The 17,326-nt window shown below is 43.7% G+C and overlaps 1 protein-coding gene across 1 annotated transcript; it reads right to left on the bottom strand.

The window, feature by feature from the left end:
- Positions 1 to 14,632: 14,632 nt before the first annotated feature.
- Positions 14,633 to 15,367, bottom strand: LOC140176564 (protein FAR1-RELATED SEQUENCE 5-like). The gene has a single exon (XM_072208088.1). It carries the CDS (start codon positions 15,365 to 15,367, stop codon positions 14,633 to 14,635), a length of 735 nt encoding a protein of 244 aa, XP_072064189.1.
- Between the last annotated feature and the right edge of the window lie 1,959 nt (positions 15,368 to 17,326).

Raw genomic sequence — 17,326 nt, 5'->3', positions numbered from 1 at the left:
ATCTCAAAAACCGAACATTCCTACTCTTCTCGGGATAAGGATAAAGAGTCCAAGAAAAAAGAAGATCAACATGGAGAGAAGCCTAGAAAATACCACAATTACACCCCCTTCGGGTGTCTGTTGTGGATATCTACCGAGAAATATGCAACATTGAGAAGATCCCATCAACTCGCCCAATCAAAAACAAAAGAGGTCGGACGAGTTGAAGGTCCACCTCACACCAAAGAGGTCGGACGAGTTGAAGGTCCACCTCACACCAAAGAGGGTGGGAAAAGTTGAAGGTCCACCTCACACCAAAGAGGTCGGACGAGTTAGAGGTCCACCTCACACCAAAGAGGTCGAACAAGTTGAAGGTCAACCTCACACCAAAGAGGTTGGACAAGTCGAAACATCTCACACCAAAGAGGTCGAACAAGTTGAACGTCCACCTCACACCCCTGAGAGACATGTTCATGGAGGATTCGCAGGAGGAAGGATCTCTAAATCATCCCGCAAAGGACACCTCAAAGAGGTATATTAAGGAAGGGAGAGAGGTTTGAATAGGACTACGGGGTGCAAACAAGCCTTCCGGGATTTTGAAAATTCTTGGGGCAACCACCCATTCTTACCCAACCAAGGGAAAGTGAAAAGCTCATATTATACCTCATAGTGGGAAGTCTGGCAATAGCCTCATCACTAGTTAAAGAAGACAAAAGAGGGTAACAATCCGTCTACTTCATCATCAAGGCCCTACAAGGGGCCGAACTAAACTATCAAGAGATAGAGCAGTTTGCCTACACCCCCATACTCACCTCTCGATGACTCCACCCACACTTGTAAGCTCAAACTATCAGAGTTCGGACCAACTAGCCCATCGAAGGCATCCTACAAGAAAACAGACTTAGTAGGAAGAATTCTACAGTGGGCAGTCAAAATCGATCTTCGACATAATGCTCAGACAGCCATCAAATCATAGTATTTGGCCGACTTCATTACAGAGTACACTGACACCCCGGGAACTCCTACAAAATGGAAACTCTACATGGATGACTCTTCAAACAAAACCGGGAGTGGTGCAGGTGTAATTATAGAAAAGCGATCAGAGAAGCCAAATCAAGCCAAATGACCAATCTGAATACGAAGCACTACTGGCTGGTTTAAGGCTAGCTAAGAAGGTAGGAGCTTACCATGTCCAATGACTCACAAGTAGTCACCTCACAAATAAAAGGGAGCAACCAAGCTGAGGATCCCACCACAAAAAATACCTCGGGTAATTTAGGGGACCCTGGATAAAACCAGAGAATAGCTCGGACAATTCAGGGGACCCTGGACAAAAATAGAAAACAGCTCGAACATTTCGGGGAATATGAAGTCTGACACATACCTCGGGAGCAGAATGCCCGAGCTGATGCATTTTCAAAACTAGCCAACACCAAACCAGGGGGCAATAACAGAAGCCTCATCCATACCACATTACAAGACCACAACAAGGAAGGAAAATAAACCCTCTCCTGAGAGTCCGGCGACACCAGTTCATAATTCTTTTCCTCATCCCTATCCCTACAAATTCAGAGGAACCTCCTAAGTCGCACACAGTACTCAGGGTCAGCCACAGTAACACGTATTACAACTATGGAATCCAGTCAATCAGACATGCCGACCGGGATCTTAGTAGACATCTCAGTAATATTTTTTCAAGAAGACATAGGTCAACCATGAGGTTATTACCAAACAACTCGGACAAATAATGGAAACAACTCGGACAATAACAGCAAAACATCAAGTATCAGATACAGCAGTAAAAGGGAAACCCCAAGACTCACACGAAAGTCTAGGGGCACCCTTTGGAGGCAACAACAGGGCAAGAACACAGATAAGAGAAGCCGACAATCTATACCCAAACAATCCGAACACCTCTCAAACAAAAGGTCAAAATAAAAGCTAGAACTTTTTGTACAAAGGGAGTCAGGCAACAATGAAAAGAAACAGGAACAGCAACCAAATCCTAAGCAAAGCACACATTCTCCTCAAAGGAGAATACGCAAACTTTTTGCAGAAAGAACCAAAGTTCTTCAGATCAAAAGGGAGCTTGGGCTGAAGAGCTCCTACAAGTCCTATGGGCATATCGGACAACTCCACACTTCACCACGGGGGAATCACCCTTCCGATTGACTCGCGAAGTGGAGGCAATGATCCCAGTAGAGATCGAAAAAAGATCCCCCAGAATGATCCTCTACAAAAAAGAGGTCAACTCCCAAATCCAAAGGAAAGAACTCGACCTACTTCCAAGAGTCCGAGAGTGAGCTCCGATCAAGGAAGAGGCGTTAAAACATCGAATGGCCTCAAGATACAATTAGAAGGTAGTACAGCGAAGCTTTGCCAACAACAACCTCATCCTAATCCAAAATGATATCAAAACAACTCGACTTGGAGAAGGAAAGCTAGCAGCCAACTGGAAAGGACCATACCAAGTTGTTTAGAAGAGCTGGGGAAAGGTTGCTACAGACTGTCCGAACTCGAAGGGCAAGAGCTACCAAGGTCATGGCATGCCTGCAATCTAAAAAGGGCGCCAGGCCAAGATCCAAAAAGATTGCCCGACCTAGAAAGGTAAGTACTAACATGTACACACTCTTATCTTTATATTTTTGTTTAAAAGATTGCAGATTCCCTAAAAAGTTTCCTACCAAGACGCCCGACTACGGCAGGTCGGCAAGGTGAAACACCAAACTCATCACCCGATCACAACAAAGTCGACAAGATAAAAATCAAATTCATCGTCCGATTACAAAGCGACAAGTTGGTAAGGTGAAAACCAACTTCACAGCCCGACCATGATGAAAACCAAATTCATCATTTGATTTTGACAAAGGTCGACAAAGTGAAAACCAAATTCACTGCTCTACAAACTCCCAAGACGCATTAATCTGAAGCATTCATCGTTCGATTATAAAGCAACAGATCGGCAAAAAGTGAAAAACAATTTCACTGCACAGTCACGATAAAAATAACCGTCCAATAAAGGTGAAAACGCGATTCACCCCAAAGACGATCTAAAGATGCCAACCACTTTCTACAAATCGGCAAAGATGAACACAGAATAATGTAAGAAGTTATCGAAAGTGATCTAAAAAAGAACCTGACGAGGTCTTACGGATCGCTAAAATAATAACTTAAGGACTGGTCGAACGTTAAGAAGTCGAACCAAGTCAACCCAAGTTATAAGTAAACCCTGGAAAGAGGTCTGGCCAACCCTATTAAAGAGGATTACTTTAACTTAGAAGTGCCTGACATAACAAAGTCAGCCCAAAACAAAAAGTTATACAAGTAGTCCCTAAAAGAGATCTGACAAAGATCCAAGAAAGAGGACTACAAAAAATAACTTAAAGGAGACCGACATAACCAAGTCGGACTCCTACCACTAAAAAGTTATACAAGTAGTCCCTAAAAGAGATCTGACAAAGATCCAAGAAAGAAGACTACAAAAAATAACTTAAAAGGAGACTGACATAACCAAGTCGGACTCCTACCACTAAAAAGTTATCAAAGTAATCCCTGAAAGAGACCTGAACAAGGTCCAAGAAAGAGGATTACAGAAATAACTCAGGAGAGCCCCGACACAACAAAAGTCGGCCCACAACACAAAAGTTATAAAATTAATCCCTGAAAGAGACCTGAACAAGGTCCAAGAAAGAGTATTACAGAAATAACTTGGAAAGCTACAGATTGGACCGACAAGAAAAAGTCGGACCAACAAAAGCTACAGATTGGACCGACAAGAGAAAGTCAGACCAGCAAAAGCTAAAAGCTTGGACCGACAAGAGAAAGTCGGACCAACAAAAGCTAAAAGAAGGGTCGACAGAAGAAGTCGGACCAATGACAGCTACAGCTTGGACCGATAAGAAGAAGTCAGACCAACTAAAGCAGCAGCTTGGACCGACAAGAAGAAGTCGGGCCAACGAAAGCTACAGCTTGGACCGACAAGAAGAAGTCGGACCAACAAAAAATGTGCGTTAAAATGGACATAGCTTCGTCCAAAAAGCCACGGCTCCACGACAAGGCTATCAAAATTATTCAGAATGACTAAAAGGTGTTCTACAAAAACACTAAAAGGTCGTCGGACAAATTAGCCCCAAGGACCACCTCGAACAAGCAGAAAGTGGACAAAATCAGAAGTGATCAAAAGAGGTCAGACAACAAAGTACCGACACTCTACAAAGATCCACAAAAGGGACAAAGACATCTCGCAAACGGCCAAGGAAAGGTCAAAAGACCAAAGCCAAAAGTGCTTCGCTGAAAAGTACGAAGTCTTGAAAAAAGACACTACTTAAAAAGCGAAAAGCACGACCTCAAAGACGGAGCTAAAAAGTCATCCAAAACAAATTGTAAAAAGGTTCCCAATCGGAACACTACCTAAAAAGTTGTTGGATTATGACTAAAAAGCCCGAACAGCGAAGACAAACAAGTCGGAAGAAGGCAGAAAAGTCCCCTCAACAAAGTAAAAGGGGCAATATCAAACTCGCACAAGGAGAAACTATTCAAAGATCGACCAAAGTCAGGATGCTTGAGCACGACTTCCCCGAAGAGATCGAAACTCTAAAAGCACGGTCTCACGAAAAATTCCGAACTCAAGCAGGGGCAAAGTCATACAGGTCGACGTCAGCTAAAGAAGAGGTGCAAGTATGATCTCAAAAAAAAGAACAAGCCATAAAGGTTCGAAAACAACCTAAGGCTCAAATGTGCTCAGCCAAAAGGGATACAACTCCACTCAAAGAAGCCACAATCTCAAACAGGGCTACGAACGTCATCCGAGACTAAAAAAGGTTCTACATAAAGAACACTAAAAAAGTCATTGGACAAATCACTAAAAGTTCGGATATTAAGCCGCAAGGACAACTTCGCCAAAGCAGAGGGTTGTCAACACAAACTTAAAATAAGGCGTGATCCAGAAAGGCAAGGGTAGAAAACCCACGCTACCACTCAAAAGAGGTTGGACTGTGAAGTACCAAACCTCTAGAAAATCTACAAAGATTGCAAAGCAATGAAGAAACAAGCCAGACAGATGCTTGAGCACGACTTCCAAAGAGATCGAAGCTTTGAAAAGCACGATCTCACAGAAAGATCGAACTCAAGCAGGGGCACTGTTCATACCCTGGGTCAAGCTGTCCGACCCAGAATGTTTAGCGACAAGCCGACCGACCTCTTCAGGTCAGACTATCCGACCTCTTCTCAAAGAGCTCGGCCAATGCCCGACATCTTGTCAAAGAGCTCGGCCAAATCGCCAAAGGAGCCCAAAGCAAGCCCAAAACGAAGGAACACAGCCCAATCTAAAGGCAGCCAAAGCCCAGAAAGATAAAGGCGGTTCCCTTGAAGATAAGATGACCTCACTTAAAGATAAGATAAAGATAAGATAAGATAACTAACTTATCTTATCCACAGGAGGCCACATCTCACCATTATAAATACACTGGAGCACCCAGGTATAACTCATACTCTGATTCTACATAAAACCTGTTTAATACCCATGCTAACTTAAGCATCGGAGTCTCTTGCAGGTACCCCCACCCTCCGGTGACGAAGGATCAGCAGTGCAGCCAGTCCAACAAGTCGGACACGACAGCTCCGGCCGTCTCCCACCAGCCGGACACGTTAGCACCAACCAGTACAGAAGATCTCGTCCGAGATCGACCTCCAGGTTCAGGTAACCCTCGGAACAGAGACCGACTTCGCTAGGTCGATCTCTTCTACGTTGTTTTTGTAATCCTCTTTCTTGGACCTTTGTTAGGTCTCTTTCAGGGATTACTTTTACAACTTGTCTTTGTAGGAGACCGACTTCGTTAGGTCGATCTCTTCTAAGTTGTTTTTGTAATCCTCTTTCTTGGACCTTTGTTAGGTCTCTTTCAGGGATTACTTTTACAACTTGTCTTTGTAGGAGACTGACTTCGTTAGGTCGATCTCTTCTAAGTTGTTTTTGTAATCCTCTTTCTTGGACCTTTGGTAGGTCTCTTTCAGGGATTACTTTTACAACTTGTCTTTGTAGGAGACCGACTTCGTTAGGTCGATCTCTTCTAAGTTGTTTTTGTAATCCTCTTTCTTGGACCTTTGTTAGGTCTATTTCAGGGATTACTTTTACAACTTGTCTTGTAAGAGACCGACTTCGTTAGGTCAATCTCTTCTAAGTTATAGCAATTCCGCTTTAATAGGGTTGGCCAGACCTCTTTCCAGGGATTTGCTGATAACTTGGGTTGACTTGGTCTGACTTTTTAGTGTCGGCCAGTCTTTTTTAAGTTATTATATAGCAATCCATAAGACCTCGTCAGGTTCTTTTTGGGATCACTTTCGATAACTTCTTGCATTATTCTGTGTTCATCCTTTGCCGATTTGTAGATGGTGGTTTCTGCCCTGGTTTAATCGACTTTTGGGTGAATTGCGTTTTCACCTTTGTCGGTCGATCATTCCTATCGAGATCGTATAGTGAATCCAAGCTTCACTTTTGTTCGATCCGTTGCTTTGTAATCGGACGATGAATACTTCAGATTAATGCGTCTTGGGAATTTGTAGAATATCTGAAATGTATTTTATTTAAAGAAAGTGCAAATATATACAGGTGGGATTTTTTCATACCCTTAAGTCAGATTTAAATCTCAATCTTGACGCCTCATTAAAAAACCTTTTCAGGAAAAAGAGTGCATCTTGAGATCTTTTACCTTTCCTAGCTATAGTACTTTCTTAGGTTACAGGCGTGCCATGATCTTGGGAGTTCTCGTCCCTCGAGTTCGGACAGTCTGTAGTAGCCCTTCCCAAGTACTTCTGTGACTCGGTAGGGTCCTTTCCAGTTAGCTGCCAGCTTTCCTTCTCCGGGTCGAGTTGTTCCAATATCATTTCGAATTAAGATGAGATCGTTCTCCGTGAAATCTCTTGGCACTACCTTTTGAATATACCTGGAAGCCATTCGCCACTTTAGTGCTTCTTCTCTGATCCGAGCTCTTTCTTGGATTTCTGGAAGTAGGTCGAGCTCTCCTCTTTGGAGTTAAGAATTGGTTTGTTCATTGTAGTGGACTACTCGGGGAGATCCTTCCTCGACCTCTATTGGAATCATTGCCTCCACTCCGTATGCTAGTCGGAATGGTGATTTGTTCGTAGTAGAATGGGGGGTTGTCTGATACGCCCATAGGACCTGTGGAAGTTCCTCGGCCCAAGCCCCCCTTTGCTTCTTGCAGTCTCCGCTTCAACCCTGCCAATATGACTTTGTTGGCCGCTTCGGCTTGTCCATTGGCTTGGAGATGTTCGACGGAGGTGAACTGGTGTTTTATATTCAAGTCGGCCGCTAGTTTTCTGAAGCCTGCATTTGTGAATTGGGTGCCATTGTCTGTGATGATGGAGTATGGGACCCCGAATCCTGTAACGATGTTCCTATATAGGAACTTCCGGCTTCTTTGAGCGGTGGCATTGGCTAGGGGTTCTGCCTCGATCCATTTTGTGAAATAGTCTACCCCTACTATAAGGAATTTTACTTGTCCCGATCCCTGTGGGAAGGGTCCGAGAAGATCGAGTCCCCATTTTGCAAATGGCCAGGGTGAGGTCACGCTAATGAGTTTTTCTGGCAGGGCGATGTGAAAGTTGGCATGCTTTTGACATGGTGGACATGTCTTTACAAATTCTGTAGCTTCCTTTCGTAGAGTTGGCCAATAGAATCCTGCCCGGAGTACTTTCTTGGTGAGAGCTTGTGCTCCAAGATGATTGCCACAAATGCCGCTGTGTACTTCCTCCAAGACTTCCTTTGTATTGGAGGTCGGTACGCATTTAATAATGGTGTTGAGATCCCTCTTTTGTATAGGATGTTGTTTATGATAGTGTAGTATTGCACCTCCCATTTTAACCTCTTTGCCTCCTTTTCATCTGTGGGGAGCGCTTCTGTTGTGAGGTAGTTAATTATGGGGGTCATCCATCCTTGATCCCGACCTGTTATGGCTAGGATTTTTTCTTCTTCCGATATTGATGGGTTCTGCAGTATTTCCCGGATGAGGCTTCTATTGTTGCCCCCTGGTTTGGTGCTGGCTAGTTTTGAGAGCGCGTCAGCTCGGGCATTTTGCTCGCGGGGTATGTGGCAGATCCTATATTCCCCGAGTTATCCTAACTGTTCTTTGGTTTTATCCAAATACATTTTCATGGTAGGATCTTTGGCTTGGTAGCTTCCCGTTATTTGCGAGGTAACGACTTGTGAGTCGCTGTAGATGTTGAGTTTCTGAGCTCCAACTTCTTTAGCCAGCTTCAAACCAGCTAGTAACGCTTCATATTCTGCCTGGTTGTTTGTGGTCGGGAATCCGAATTTCAGGGAAAGCTCAAGTTGGGTTCCTTGGTTGCTTTCGATTATCACACCTGCTCCGCTTCCAGCTTTATTCGAGGAACCATCCACGTAAATGTTCCACTCTTTGGGGATTTCCGTGGTGTCCGTGAATTCTGCAATGAAGTCGGCTAGGTATTGTGATTTGATGGCTGTCCACGACTCGTATTGGAGGTCGAACTCGGACAACTCGATTGCCCACTGTAGGATTCTTCCTGCTAGATCTGTTTTCTGCAGTATCCCTTTTATGGGCTGGTTGGTCCGGACTTTGATGGTGTGCGCTTGGAAGTATGGGCGAAGTCGTCGGGATGTGAGTATCAAAGCGTAGGCGAACTTCTTTATTTTCTGGTAGTTCAGCTCTGACCCCTATAGTGCTTTACTAATGAAGTAGACGGGTTGTTGTCCCCCTTCGTCCTTTCTAATTAGTGCTGAGGCTATTGCCCGACTTCCTACTGCGAGGTACAGTATGAGTGGTTCTCCTTCTCGCGGTCGAGATAGGATGGGGGGCTGTCCCAATAATTCTTTAAAGTCTCGGAAGGCCTGTTCACATTCCGTTGTCCACTCAAAGTTTTTTCCCTTCCTCAAGGTAGCGTAGAAGGGGAGGGATCTTATTGCTGACCCTGCTAGGAATCTGGACAAGGCCGCCAATCTCCCATTGAGTTGTTGTACCTCTTTGACGCAGGTCGGACTTTTCATGTTGAGGATGGCCTGGCATTTATCTGGATTTGCCTCGATTCCTCTTTGTGTGAGCATAAAGCCCAAAAATTTACCTGCTTCCACTGCGAAGGTGCATTTAGCCGGGTTGAGTCGCATGTCGTGCTTCCGTATAGTGTTGAATACTTGAACTAAGTCGGTTAGTAATGTTTCTTCACTTTGTGTCTTTATTAACATGTCGTCCACATAGACCTCCATGATTTTTCCGATGTGGTCTGAGAAAACTTTATTCATTAGCCTTTGATAAGTGGCTCCCGCGTTCTTAAGGCCGAAAGGCATTACGATATAGCAATAATTTGCCTTTGGTGTAAAAAATGAGGTTTTTTCTTGATCTGGTGGATACATTGGAATCTGGTTGTAGCCTGAGTATACGTCCATGAATGAGAGATACTTATATCCTGATGAGGCATCTACTAGAGCATCGATGCTTGGGAGTGGATAAGGGTCTTTTGGGCAGGCTTTGTTGAGGTCGGTGTAGTCAGTGCACATTCGCCACTTCCCATTTAACTTTTTCACCAAGACGACGTTTGCTAACCATAGTGGGTATTTAACTTCTCTTATGAACCCTGCCTCTAATAGTGCTTGTACTTGTTCTTCTACAGCCTGAGCCGTTCTGGCCCGAGTTTTCTTCGTCGTTGTTGTACCGGCCGGGATCCCGGGTAGACTGCCAACTTGTGGCTCATTAGTTTGGGATCTATGCCTGGCATGTCGGCAGCTTTCCATGCGAAGAGATCAACATTATCTCATAGAAATCGTATTAGTGATTCTTTGGCGTCTCCTTTTAGGATCGTGCAAATATTAGTTGTTTTGTCCGAGGTATCTCCGATCTGGACTCTTTCTATTTCTCCTTCGGGTCGTGGGCGGAGTTCTTCTCGTCTCTGATCTTCGCCGAGTTTGATTGTGTGAAATTCTCCTCCTTCTCCTCCTTCTCCTCGAAGATTTAGACTTTCGTTATAACAGCGACGCGCCATCTTCTGATCTGCTTTTATTATAGCTATCCCTTCTGTAGTTGGGAATTTCATACATAGATGTGGAGTTGAAACTATTACTCCGAGTTGATTTAACGTTGTCCGACCTATTAAAGCATTGTAGGCTGAGCTTACGTCGACCACGATATAGTCTATCTTGAGTGTTCTAGATTGGTTCCCCTTTCCGAAGGTTGTATGTAACGATACGTATCCCAGTGGCTGTACTGGGGTATCCCCAAGTCCGAACAGGCTGTTCGGGTATGCTCTTAGCTCTTTTTCTTCTAAGCCGAGCTTGTCGAAGGCAGTTTTGAATAAGATGTCGGCGGAGCTTCGTTGGTCAATTAATGTACGGTGGAGGTTGGCGTTTGCCAATATGATTGTGATGACCATGGGGTCGTCATGTCCTGAGATGATTCCTGATGCATCTTCTTTGGTAAACGTGATTGCTGGGATGTCTGGCACCTCTTTCTTGCCTTCGACATGGTATACTTCTTTGAGGTGTTGCTTGTGGGATGATTTGGAGATTCCTCCTCCAGTAAATCCGCCGTGTATTACGTGGACATGCCTTTCCGGTATGCGGGGTGATCGTTCAGATCGTCCGACATCTTCATCCCTTCTTCTTTTTCTTGGTTCTTCATCCCGATTGGCTAGGAACCGATCTAGTTTTCCTTCCCTTACTAATTTTTCTATGACGTTTTTCAAGTCAAAGCATTCGTTGGTAGAATGTCCTCGGACTCGGTGATACTCACAGTATTTGTTCTGATTTCCTCCCCCCCCCCCCTTTTGCCTTTGAGTGGCCGAGCTGGGAGTATTTTTTCTATGTGGCAGACTTCTTTGTAAACCTCTACCAAGGATACCCTAAGAGGGGTGTAGTTATGATATTTTTTTATTTTCTCCCCGGGGCGATCTTCCTTCTTCTTAGATTCTTTATCTTTATCTCAGTAGGCAGAACCGAACCTCGAGGCTTCCCCAAGTCGAGAATTCTCCTCCATGTTAATGTACTTCTGCGCCCGTTCTTGTACTTCGTCTAGGGATGCTGGGGACTTCTTTGATATGGATTGGCTAAATGGTCCTTATCGTAGGCCGTTTATGAGGCCCATGATGGCAGCTTCTGTTGGTAGACTTTGTATGTCCATGCATGTTTTGTTGAATCTTTCCATGTAGTTATGAAGACTCTCCCGATCTCCTTGCTTGATTCCTAGTAGGCTGGGTGCATGTTTGGCTTTGTCCTTTTGTATGAAAAATCTGGCCAGAAACTTTTTGGCCAGGTCGTCGAAACTTGAGATGGATTTTGGAGGTAGGTTGTCGAACCATCTAATGGCTGTCTTGGTAAGAGTTGTTGGAAAGGCTTTGCAGCGAACTACATCTGAGGCGTCAGCGAGGTACATTCTACTTCTGAAGTTGCTGAGATGATGGTTGGGGTCCGAGGTGCCGTCATACAGAGTCATATCTGGAAGCTTGAAATCTTTTGGAATTTTGGTCTTCATAATTTCCCTGGTGAATGGATCTTGATCTTTGTGTGAGCTATCCTCTGGGGTGGATCGAGTAGCTTTAGTTTTGAGATCGGCTTCAAATTTCATAAGCTTATCTTCTAATTCTCGGCGCCGCCTTATCTCCCGACGTAGATCCTCTTCTTTTTCACGTTGATGTTGAGCTTCTTTCTCAAGTTGCTTCAATCGATTTTGAAGTGCTTCTATCGCCCCTGGATTTGATGAATTTTTATCTCCATTGGATTCCGGAGTATCTTTAAGTATAGCATCCGTGTTCTTGTGTGGCGTTCTATCTTCCAAACCCGAGTCGTGGTCGTGGTCATGGTTGTCCGCCATGGTGTTGGGATGACTTCCAAGTTCTCCAGCAACGGCGCCAATGTTCCGAGGGTTACCTGAAGCTGTAGGTCGATCTCGGTCGAGATCTTCTAGTTTGGTCGGAGCCGAAGTGTCCGGCAGGCGTATAGCGGCCGGAGTTGGTGTGTCCAATTTATGGAACTGAGAGTGCTGCTGATCCTTTGTCACCGAAGGGTGGGGGGTACCTGCAAGGGACTCCGATGCTTAAGTTAGCAAGAGTATTAAGCAGGTATTGAGTAGAATCAGAGCATGAGTTATACCTGGGTGCTCCAGTGTATTTATAGTGGTGAGATGTGACCTTCTATGGATAAGATAAGTTAGTTATCTTATCTTATCTCTTGTTGAGGTCAACTTATCTTCCATGGAACCGCCCTTGTCTCTAACGGCTTGGGCTGCCTTTGGATCTGGGTCGTATTCCTTGAGATGGGCCCTTCTTTGGGCTTTTCCTGTCGCTTTGGCCGACTTCTTCATAAAGAAGTCGGTCCGTTTGACCTAAAGAGGTCGGTCGCTTTGTTACTGAACATTCCGGCTCGGTCATCTCGACCCAGGGTATGAACACTCAATGAAGAAACTAACGGAAGATGCATACCTCAAGCAGCAACTGCTGGAAGGCATCGGAACTAGGAATATTAAATTCTGTCAGATTTAAAACGGGAGCTTGTTCGGGTGAGGTCACCGTTGCGGGTGCTTGAGTAGGAAGGGCCCCATGGTGTGTGGAGCAGCTTGGAGCAGCAAAGAATTGTTGTATATGCTGGCCCCTAAGGAAGAAGTTGGCACCACCGCCCCCTGGGCTCTTCTGGAGTAAGTATGACTGCGTTGCGCTTGGTTCGACGGGACTTGGTATGTATGAGCCCGAACCTCCAGGAATACCCAGTCCGTAGTAGCCCTCCGCAGCCTGCAAACACGTTTAACAAATTATGCTGAACAGAAGGAATTTGAAGAATAAATTGTATACATAATTGCGATAACCAATTGAAAAAAAAATTCAGAAGCAACCTTCTATGTGATACCATACCCCTCCGGGTACATCAATGACAATGTATATGCCACATGTACAATACTAACTATATTCAAGTTACTTGTAAGAACCCACTGCCTGAACCGTCACTTTAGTATGCATAAAGGTTATACGCACAACAGCCATCACTGGATCTCCAATAGAGTCAGACCAAAAAAATTATAACTCATCCTTCAACAATATATCACGGACTAATATCATCACAAAAACGTTCAACAAGATGATGTGTTACACATAAACGATACATCACTGGCAGAAAATTAGATGAAACTACTCAATCACCCTTATTAAACTCTTTAGTTTTGTATGCCTAAAAAATACACTGGTTTCCTATCCCATCAAATGGAAATACCACTTCATCAAAATCTGATAATTTAATTAAGGTATACACCCAGAAACTTTCGAATTTAGAATTGATTTCCCAAAGGAGTATTATACGAAAGCACATAGAACTCTAAAAACCGTACATGGTAATTGCCCAGCTTATTCACTAAATTTCACCAACTAGTCCATGTCACCAAACTAGTCCATGTCACCATGCATAGCTAATTCACTAAATTTCACCTACTAGTACATTGTGTGTGAAAGCACACTTAACAATTTCACCAAACTAGTCCATGTCACCATGCATAGCTAATTCGTATGTTAAAAATAACCAAACTCAAGAAAGATACCTTGGAAGAACTAGTTCCTGTATGATACCCACCGGGCTCTCTCGATGATGAATTCTCGACCGTGGCTGATAGTCCCTCTCGGATACCGACTTGGCTCCTATCCCGTTCTGACAGACACGTCCTCTTCGTGTGACCTGGAAGCCCGCAAGAAGTGCAACAACGCCTCTTCCCACCAAGCTCGATATGTGTGGAGGATCCCGTCTCCCTGCGACGCTTAGGGGCCCCTTTTGTCTTTGCTACGGAAAGTTCCTTCACAACATCCTGTTGCCTCATCCCAGTCTCACGATCTACAGTGTTCACTCTTCGCACCTGAAGCCGTTGTGCCAAAGAGGCTATTGCATCCCTCGCTACGTGAAGGTAGCGGCATCATCGGAAGCTAGTTTGGCAACAACACTCATTGCACTACACAACGCGCTATACCTTAATAATCGACTGCCGTGCCCCGCTGTGCCTTCTGTTGATGATGCCGTCCATTCTTTGGCATCAATACACCACCGCCTCAGTATCAAACCTGGTGGGATTTGATTCAGACCCTCATATTTCATCACGCAAAATATGTGGCAGCAAGGAATACCTTCGCTATTCCATAGCATACAATCACATTCAATCTTCGGCTCAGTCGGATCGTAGAGCACCTCGCGGATCCTACGACGGTTCCCTATGCTTGAGAACTTGTAGACGGACGTTGTGCTTATGCTGTCTTTCCCTAGAAACAATAAACTCCCAACCCCTTTTATTTGTTTTCTAACCTCCTTGAAGACTGCCCTGGTGTATGTCTTCGAGGCAAACAGCTCTATCCTGTCAAGACCGGTTGTCAGTACGGGCGTGTAATACGATGAATAAAATTGGACCGTAACCTCATTATTGCGATAATCTTTAACCACCCTGTCCAAGCTGTGAACCAATTCCAAAAGGCTATTTGTCGACTTAAGGAACCCTTTGATGAATGCATTTATTCCCTCACACCTCGAAGTTGTCCTGTAGCCGGCACAAAAAGTTCCCCGTAGATATGCTGTTACCCAATTCTCCCTTAAATCATAGGTGCCTTTAACCCAGCTATTGTTCATTAACCCTAGACTCTCAACAGCCGTTTTCTAATACTCCTCAAACTCCACAACATCGAAGTTTGCGTAAACTGCCTTCTTGAATACCTTTCGAAATTCAGGCTCTTTTACCCTAAGCACACAATTTTTTTCAAGGTGCCACCCACAGAGGCGATGCCTGGCTGAAGGCAGCACATCCATAATGGCTGCCTGCATTGCTTTATCCTCGTCGGTGACCACAACGGCAGGCATCTTGTTATCCATGACATCAAGAATATTCAGCAACACCCACTGATATGTACAGACCTCCTCGTCCTCCAGCAACGCAAAACCGAATATTGCCGTCTGCCTGTGATGATTTGATCCAGAGAACACTACTAGAGGCTTCTTGTACTTGTTGGACCGGTATGTTGCATCAAATGCAAGTACGTCACCGAACAGACGATAGTCCGCCATCATCTGCCCATCTGCCCAGAATAGACTTCCAAGTTTATCCTCTGCTGTTTTGGTATATCTGGCGGCCGTCATCATGTCAGCATTGGCCTTACCCTCCAAATAACTTATCGTTGCTGCCGCATCTCCGTCGTTTATTTGTGCTATTCTTTGGTTGTGAACATAATTGTATAGATCCCTCTTCGTAAAACGAAGCATCCCATAACCCCCTGATTGCCCGGCCATGTAAGCCATAATCTTTAAAGTGGCAATCCCAAACTTTTTCAGACTATCGACTTGAGCCTTATCACCCTCACTTAGTCTCCGATGACTTGGAAGAAGATGAGTAAACATGGTGGTAGCAAGAGGGTGGTTATGGTTGTCGTCTATCCTTCTGACTTTTCAAACCAGGTCTTGCAGATCGTAGTAGATTTTCAACTTTGCTAAACAACCTGTGCGACTCTCCAGCCTCTCCTCCCGTACTCTTTCTAGACGATCGTAGTGTTTCTCATGCCTTATACCCTGCTGGTGACAAAAAAAAGTCTCGTCTGACTAAAACACCATTTATTCGAGCCACGTCGCCCTTCCTTACACCAAACCCCCTTAGGCGGGCAAACTGTTTGTATGCCGCATATGCATCTTCCTCAGTACTAAACACCTTGTCGATGAAATCCTCTGTCGACCTAAAATAGGGAGCATCACCCAGACATGTCTTTGGATCTGAGCTCACGCCACTCGTGTGGGGGTCATCACCCATCTCAGCCGCATCGGAGTCGTTGTCGATGGGGTCGGCCTCATCATCCCCACTCGAGGAGGACATTTCGAAGTACTCTTCTTCACTAACCCAATCTAAATCATCGTATCCACCACTGAGCTCGAAGCTGGAGTCCATCCTCAATAACAAAGGAAGTCAATCACTTGGAAAATGTTTGTTCGGCAAATAACTAACCATTAGTGCGGATGTGACTTAATTAACCTCTCCCAATGAATTAAGATATTATAAAAATTAGGAGCATTTGTACAGAGTTAAACCAAACTTTAACTAAAGAGGGTGACCAATATTTTACAATCATGCTTTCTCGACCTAATGCAATCATTAGTCCCACATGAGAGAGATGCCGGAATAATCCCAATGCGAATGTACAATAACAACCAGCAAGAATCCCAATAATTAAACACAAATCATGTCTAACTATTAAATACTACTGCATACCTAACGCACATTATATAATCGGTGAACTCCTCAAGAAAGCAAAAGGTAGAACAAACTTACACATAGTCGTATCGAATCTTGGGTCAGATTTTGGCAACCGTGAATAAGATTTTTTATTTTTGAGTGTTCCCTCAATTCTTACTCTCTTTCCAAAATCTTCGACCTAAATGAATGGTTCACGTGATCAATTCAGCTGAAATCCAAACATTAAAAAAAAAAAACCACAGAACCACAACAATAACTGACTTAGTTGACAATTCCATAAAAGGGTAAATTCAAGTGTTTTTCACTCTCATTCTTGATATACTCATCAAATTGTGCCATTGGGGGAACCAATCTATAACCACCCTTTTCACCTGACATGTTTGCAAGATCACAGACACTCACAATTCCTATAAGCCCAGAATTTAAATTCTCACAATTCATATATAATCATATACTTGATAGCATGCTTATTAATCTTATTATGTGCATGACTGTAAATCATGTATTCCATAACAATGACTATATACGCTATGGGAGGAAAACTTGAAGGTTAAGAAAGAGGGATAAGAAATTTGAGCCACACTTAGCAATTGTAAATGAATCCCATAACTCTATTAGTACAAGCATTCAATATTAAGGTTAGTCGAGACAAGTTGGCATTCTAGTGATCATGAAAAAAATGATACCAAGATACTGCTAAAAAATTGCACAATATAGCTTCCGTCTTTGTGAACATTTATTAAAAGTACTACTAATGTAATTAGTTTAGCCAAACAGGAAAAAAAAATCTTAATTACATCACTTAAATTCTCTTTGATTTCTATTGTATGTAACATATAAAAATCCCACCCAAGCATACTAGTATAAAGAAAACTACAACTAATGTGAGAAAGGATTCCATTCCCTTGAAAATGCATCCCTTCAGTAGCACCTTCACAGCTTAACCTTTAACCAAATATTAATTTAATCTGAATTAAAAAACAATCTGTAACTAAGCTTGCAAATGAAAATTGGTTAAAATTGGTTATAAAAAGATTGCAGTTTAAGTGTCCGATGAAAAAAATATTCAACCATACAACATACATAGCAAAATCAACCACGGGTAAAAAATATAG

This window comes from Arachis hypogaea, chromosome 2 (assembly GCF_003086295.3).
Source record: "Arachis hypogaea cultivar Tifrunner chromosome 2, arahy.Tifrunner.gnm2.J5K5, whole genome shotgun sequence".
In the NCBI taxonomy this organism is placed as follows: Eukaryota; Viridiplantae; Streptophyta; class Magnoliopsida; order Fabales; family Fabaceae; genus Arachis; species Arachis hypogaea.
The sequence above is the reverse complement of the archived record's forward strand: the minus strand, read 5'-3'. Positions and strand labels throughout refer to the sequence as shown.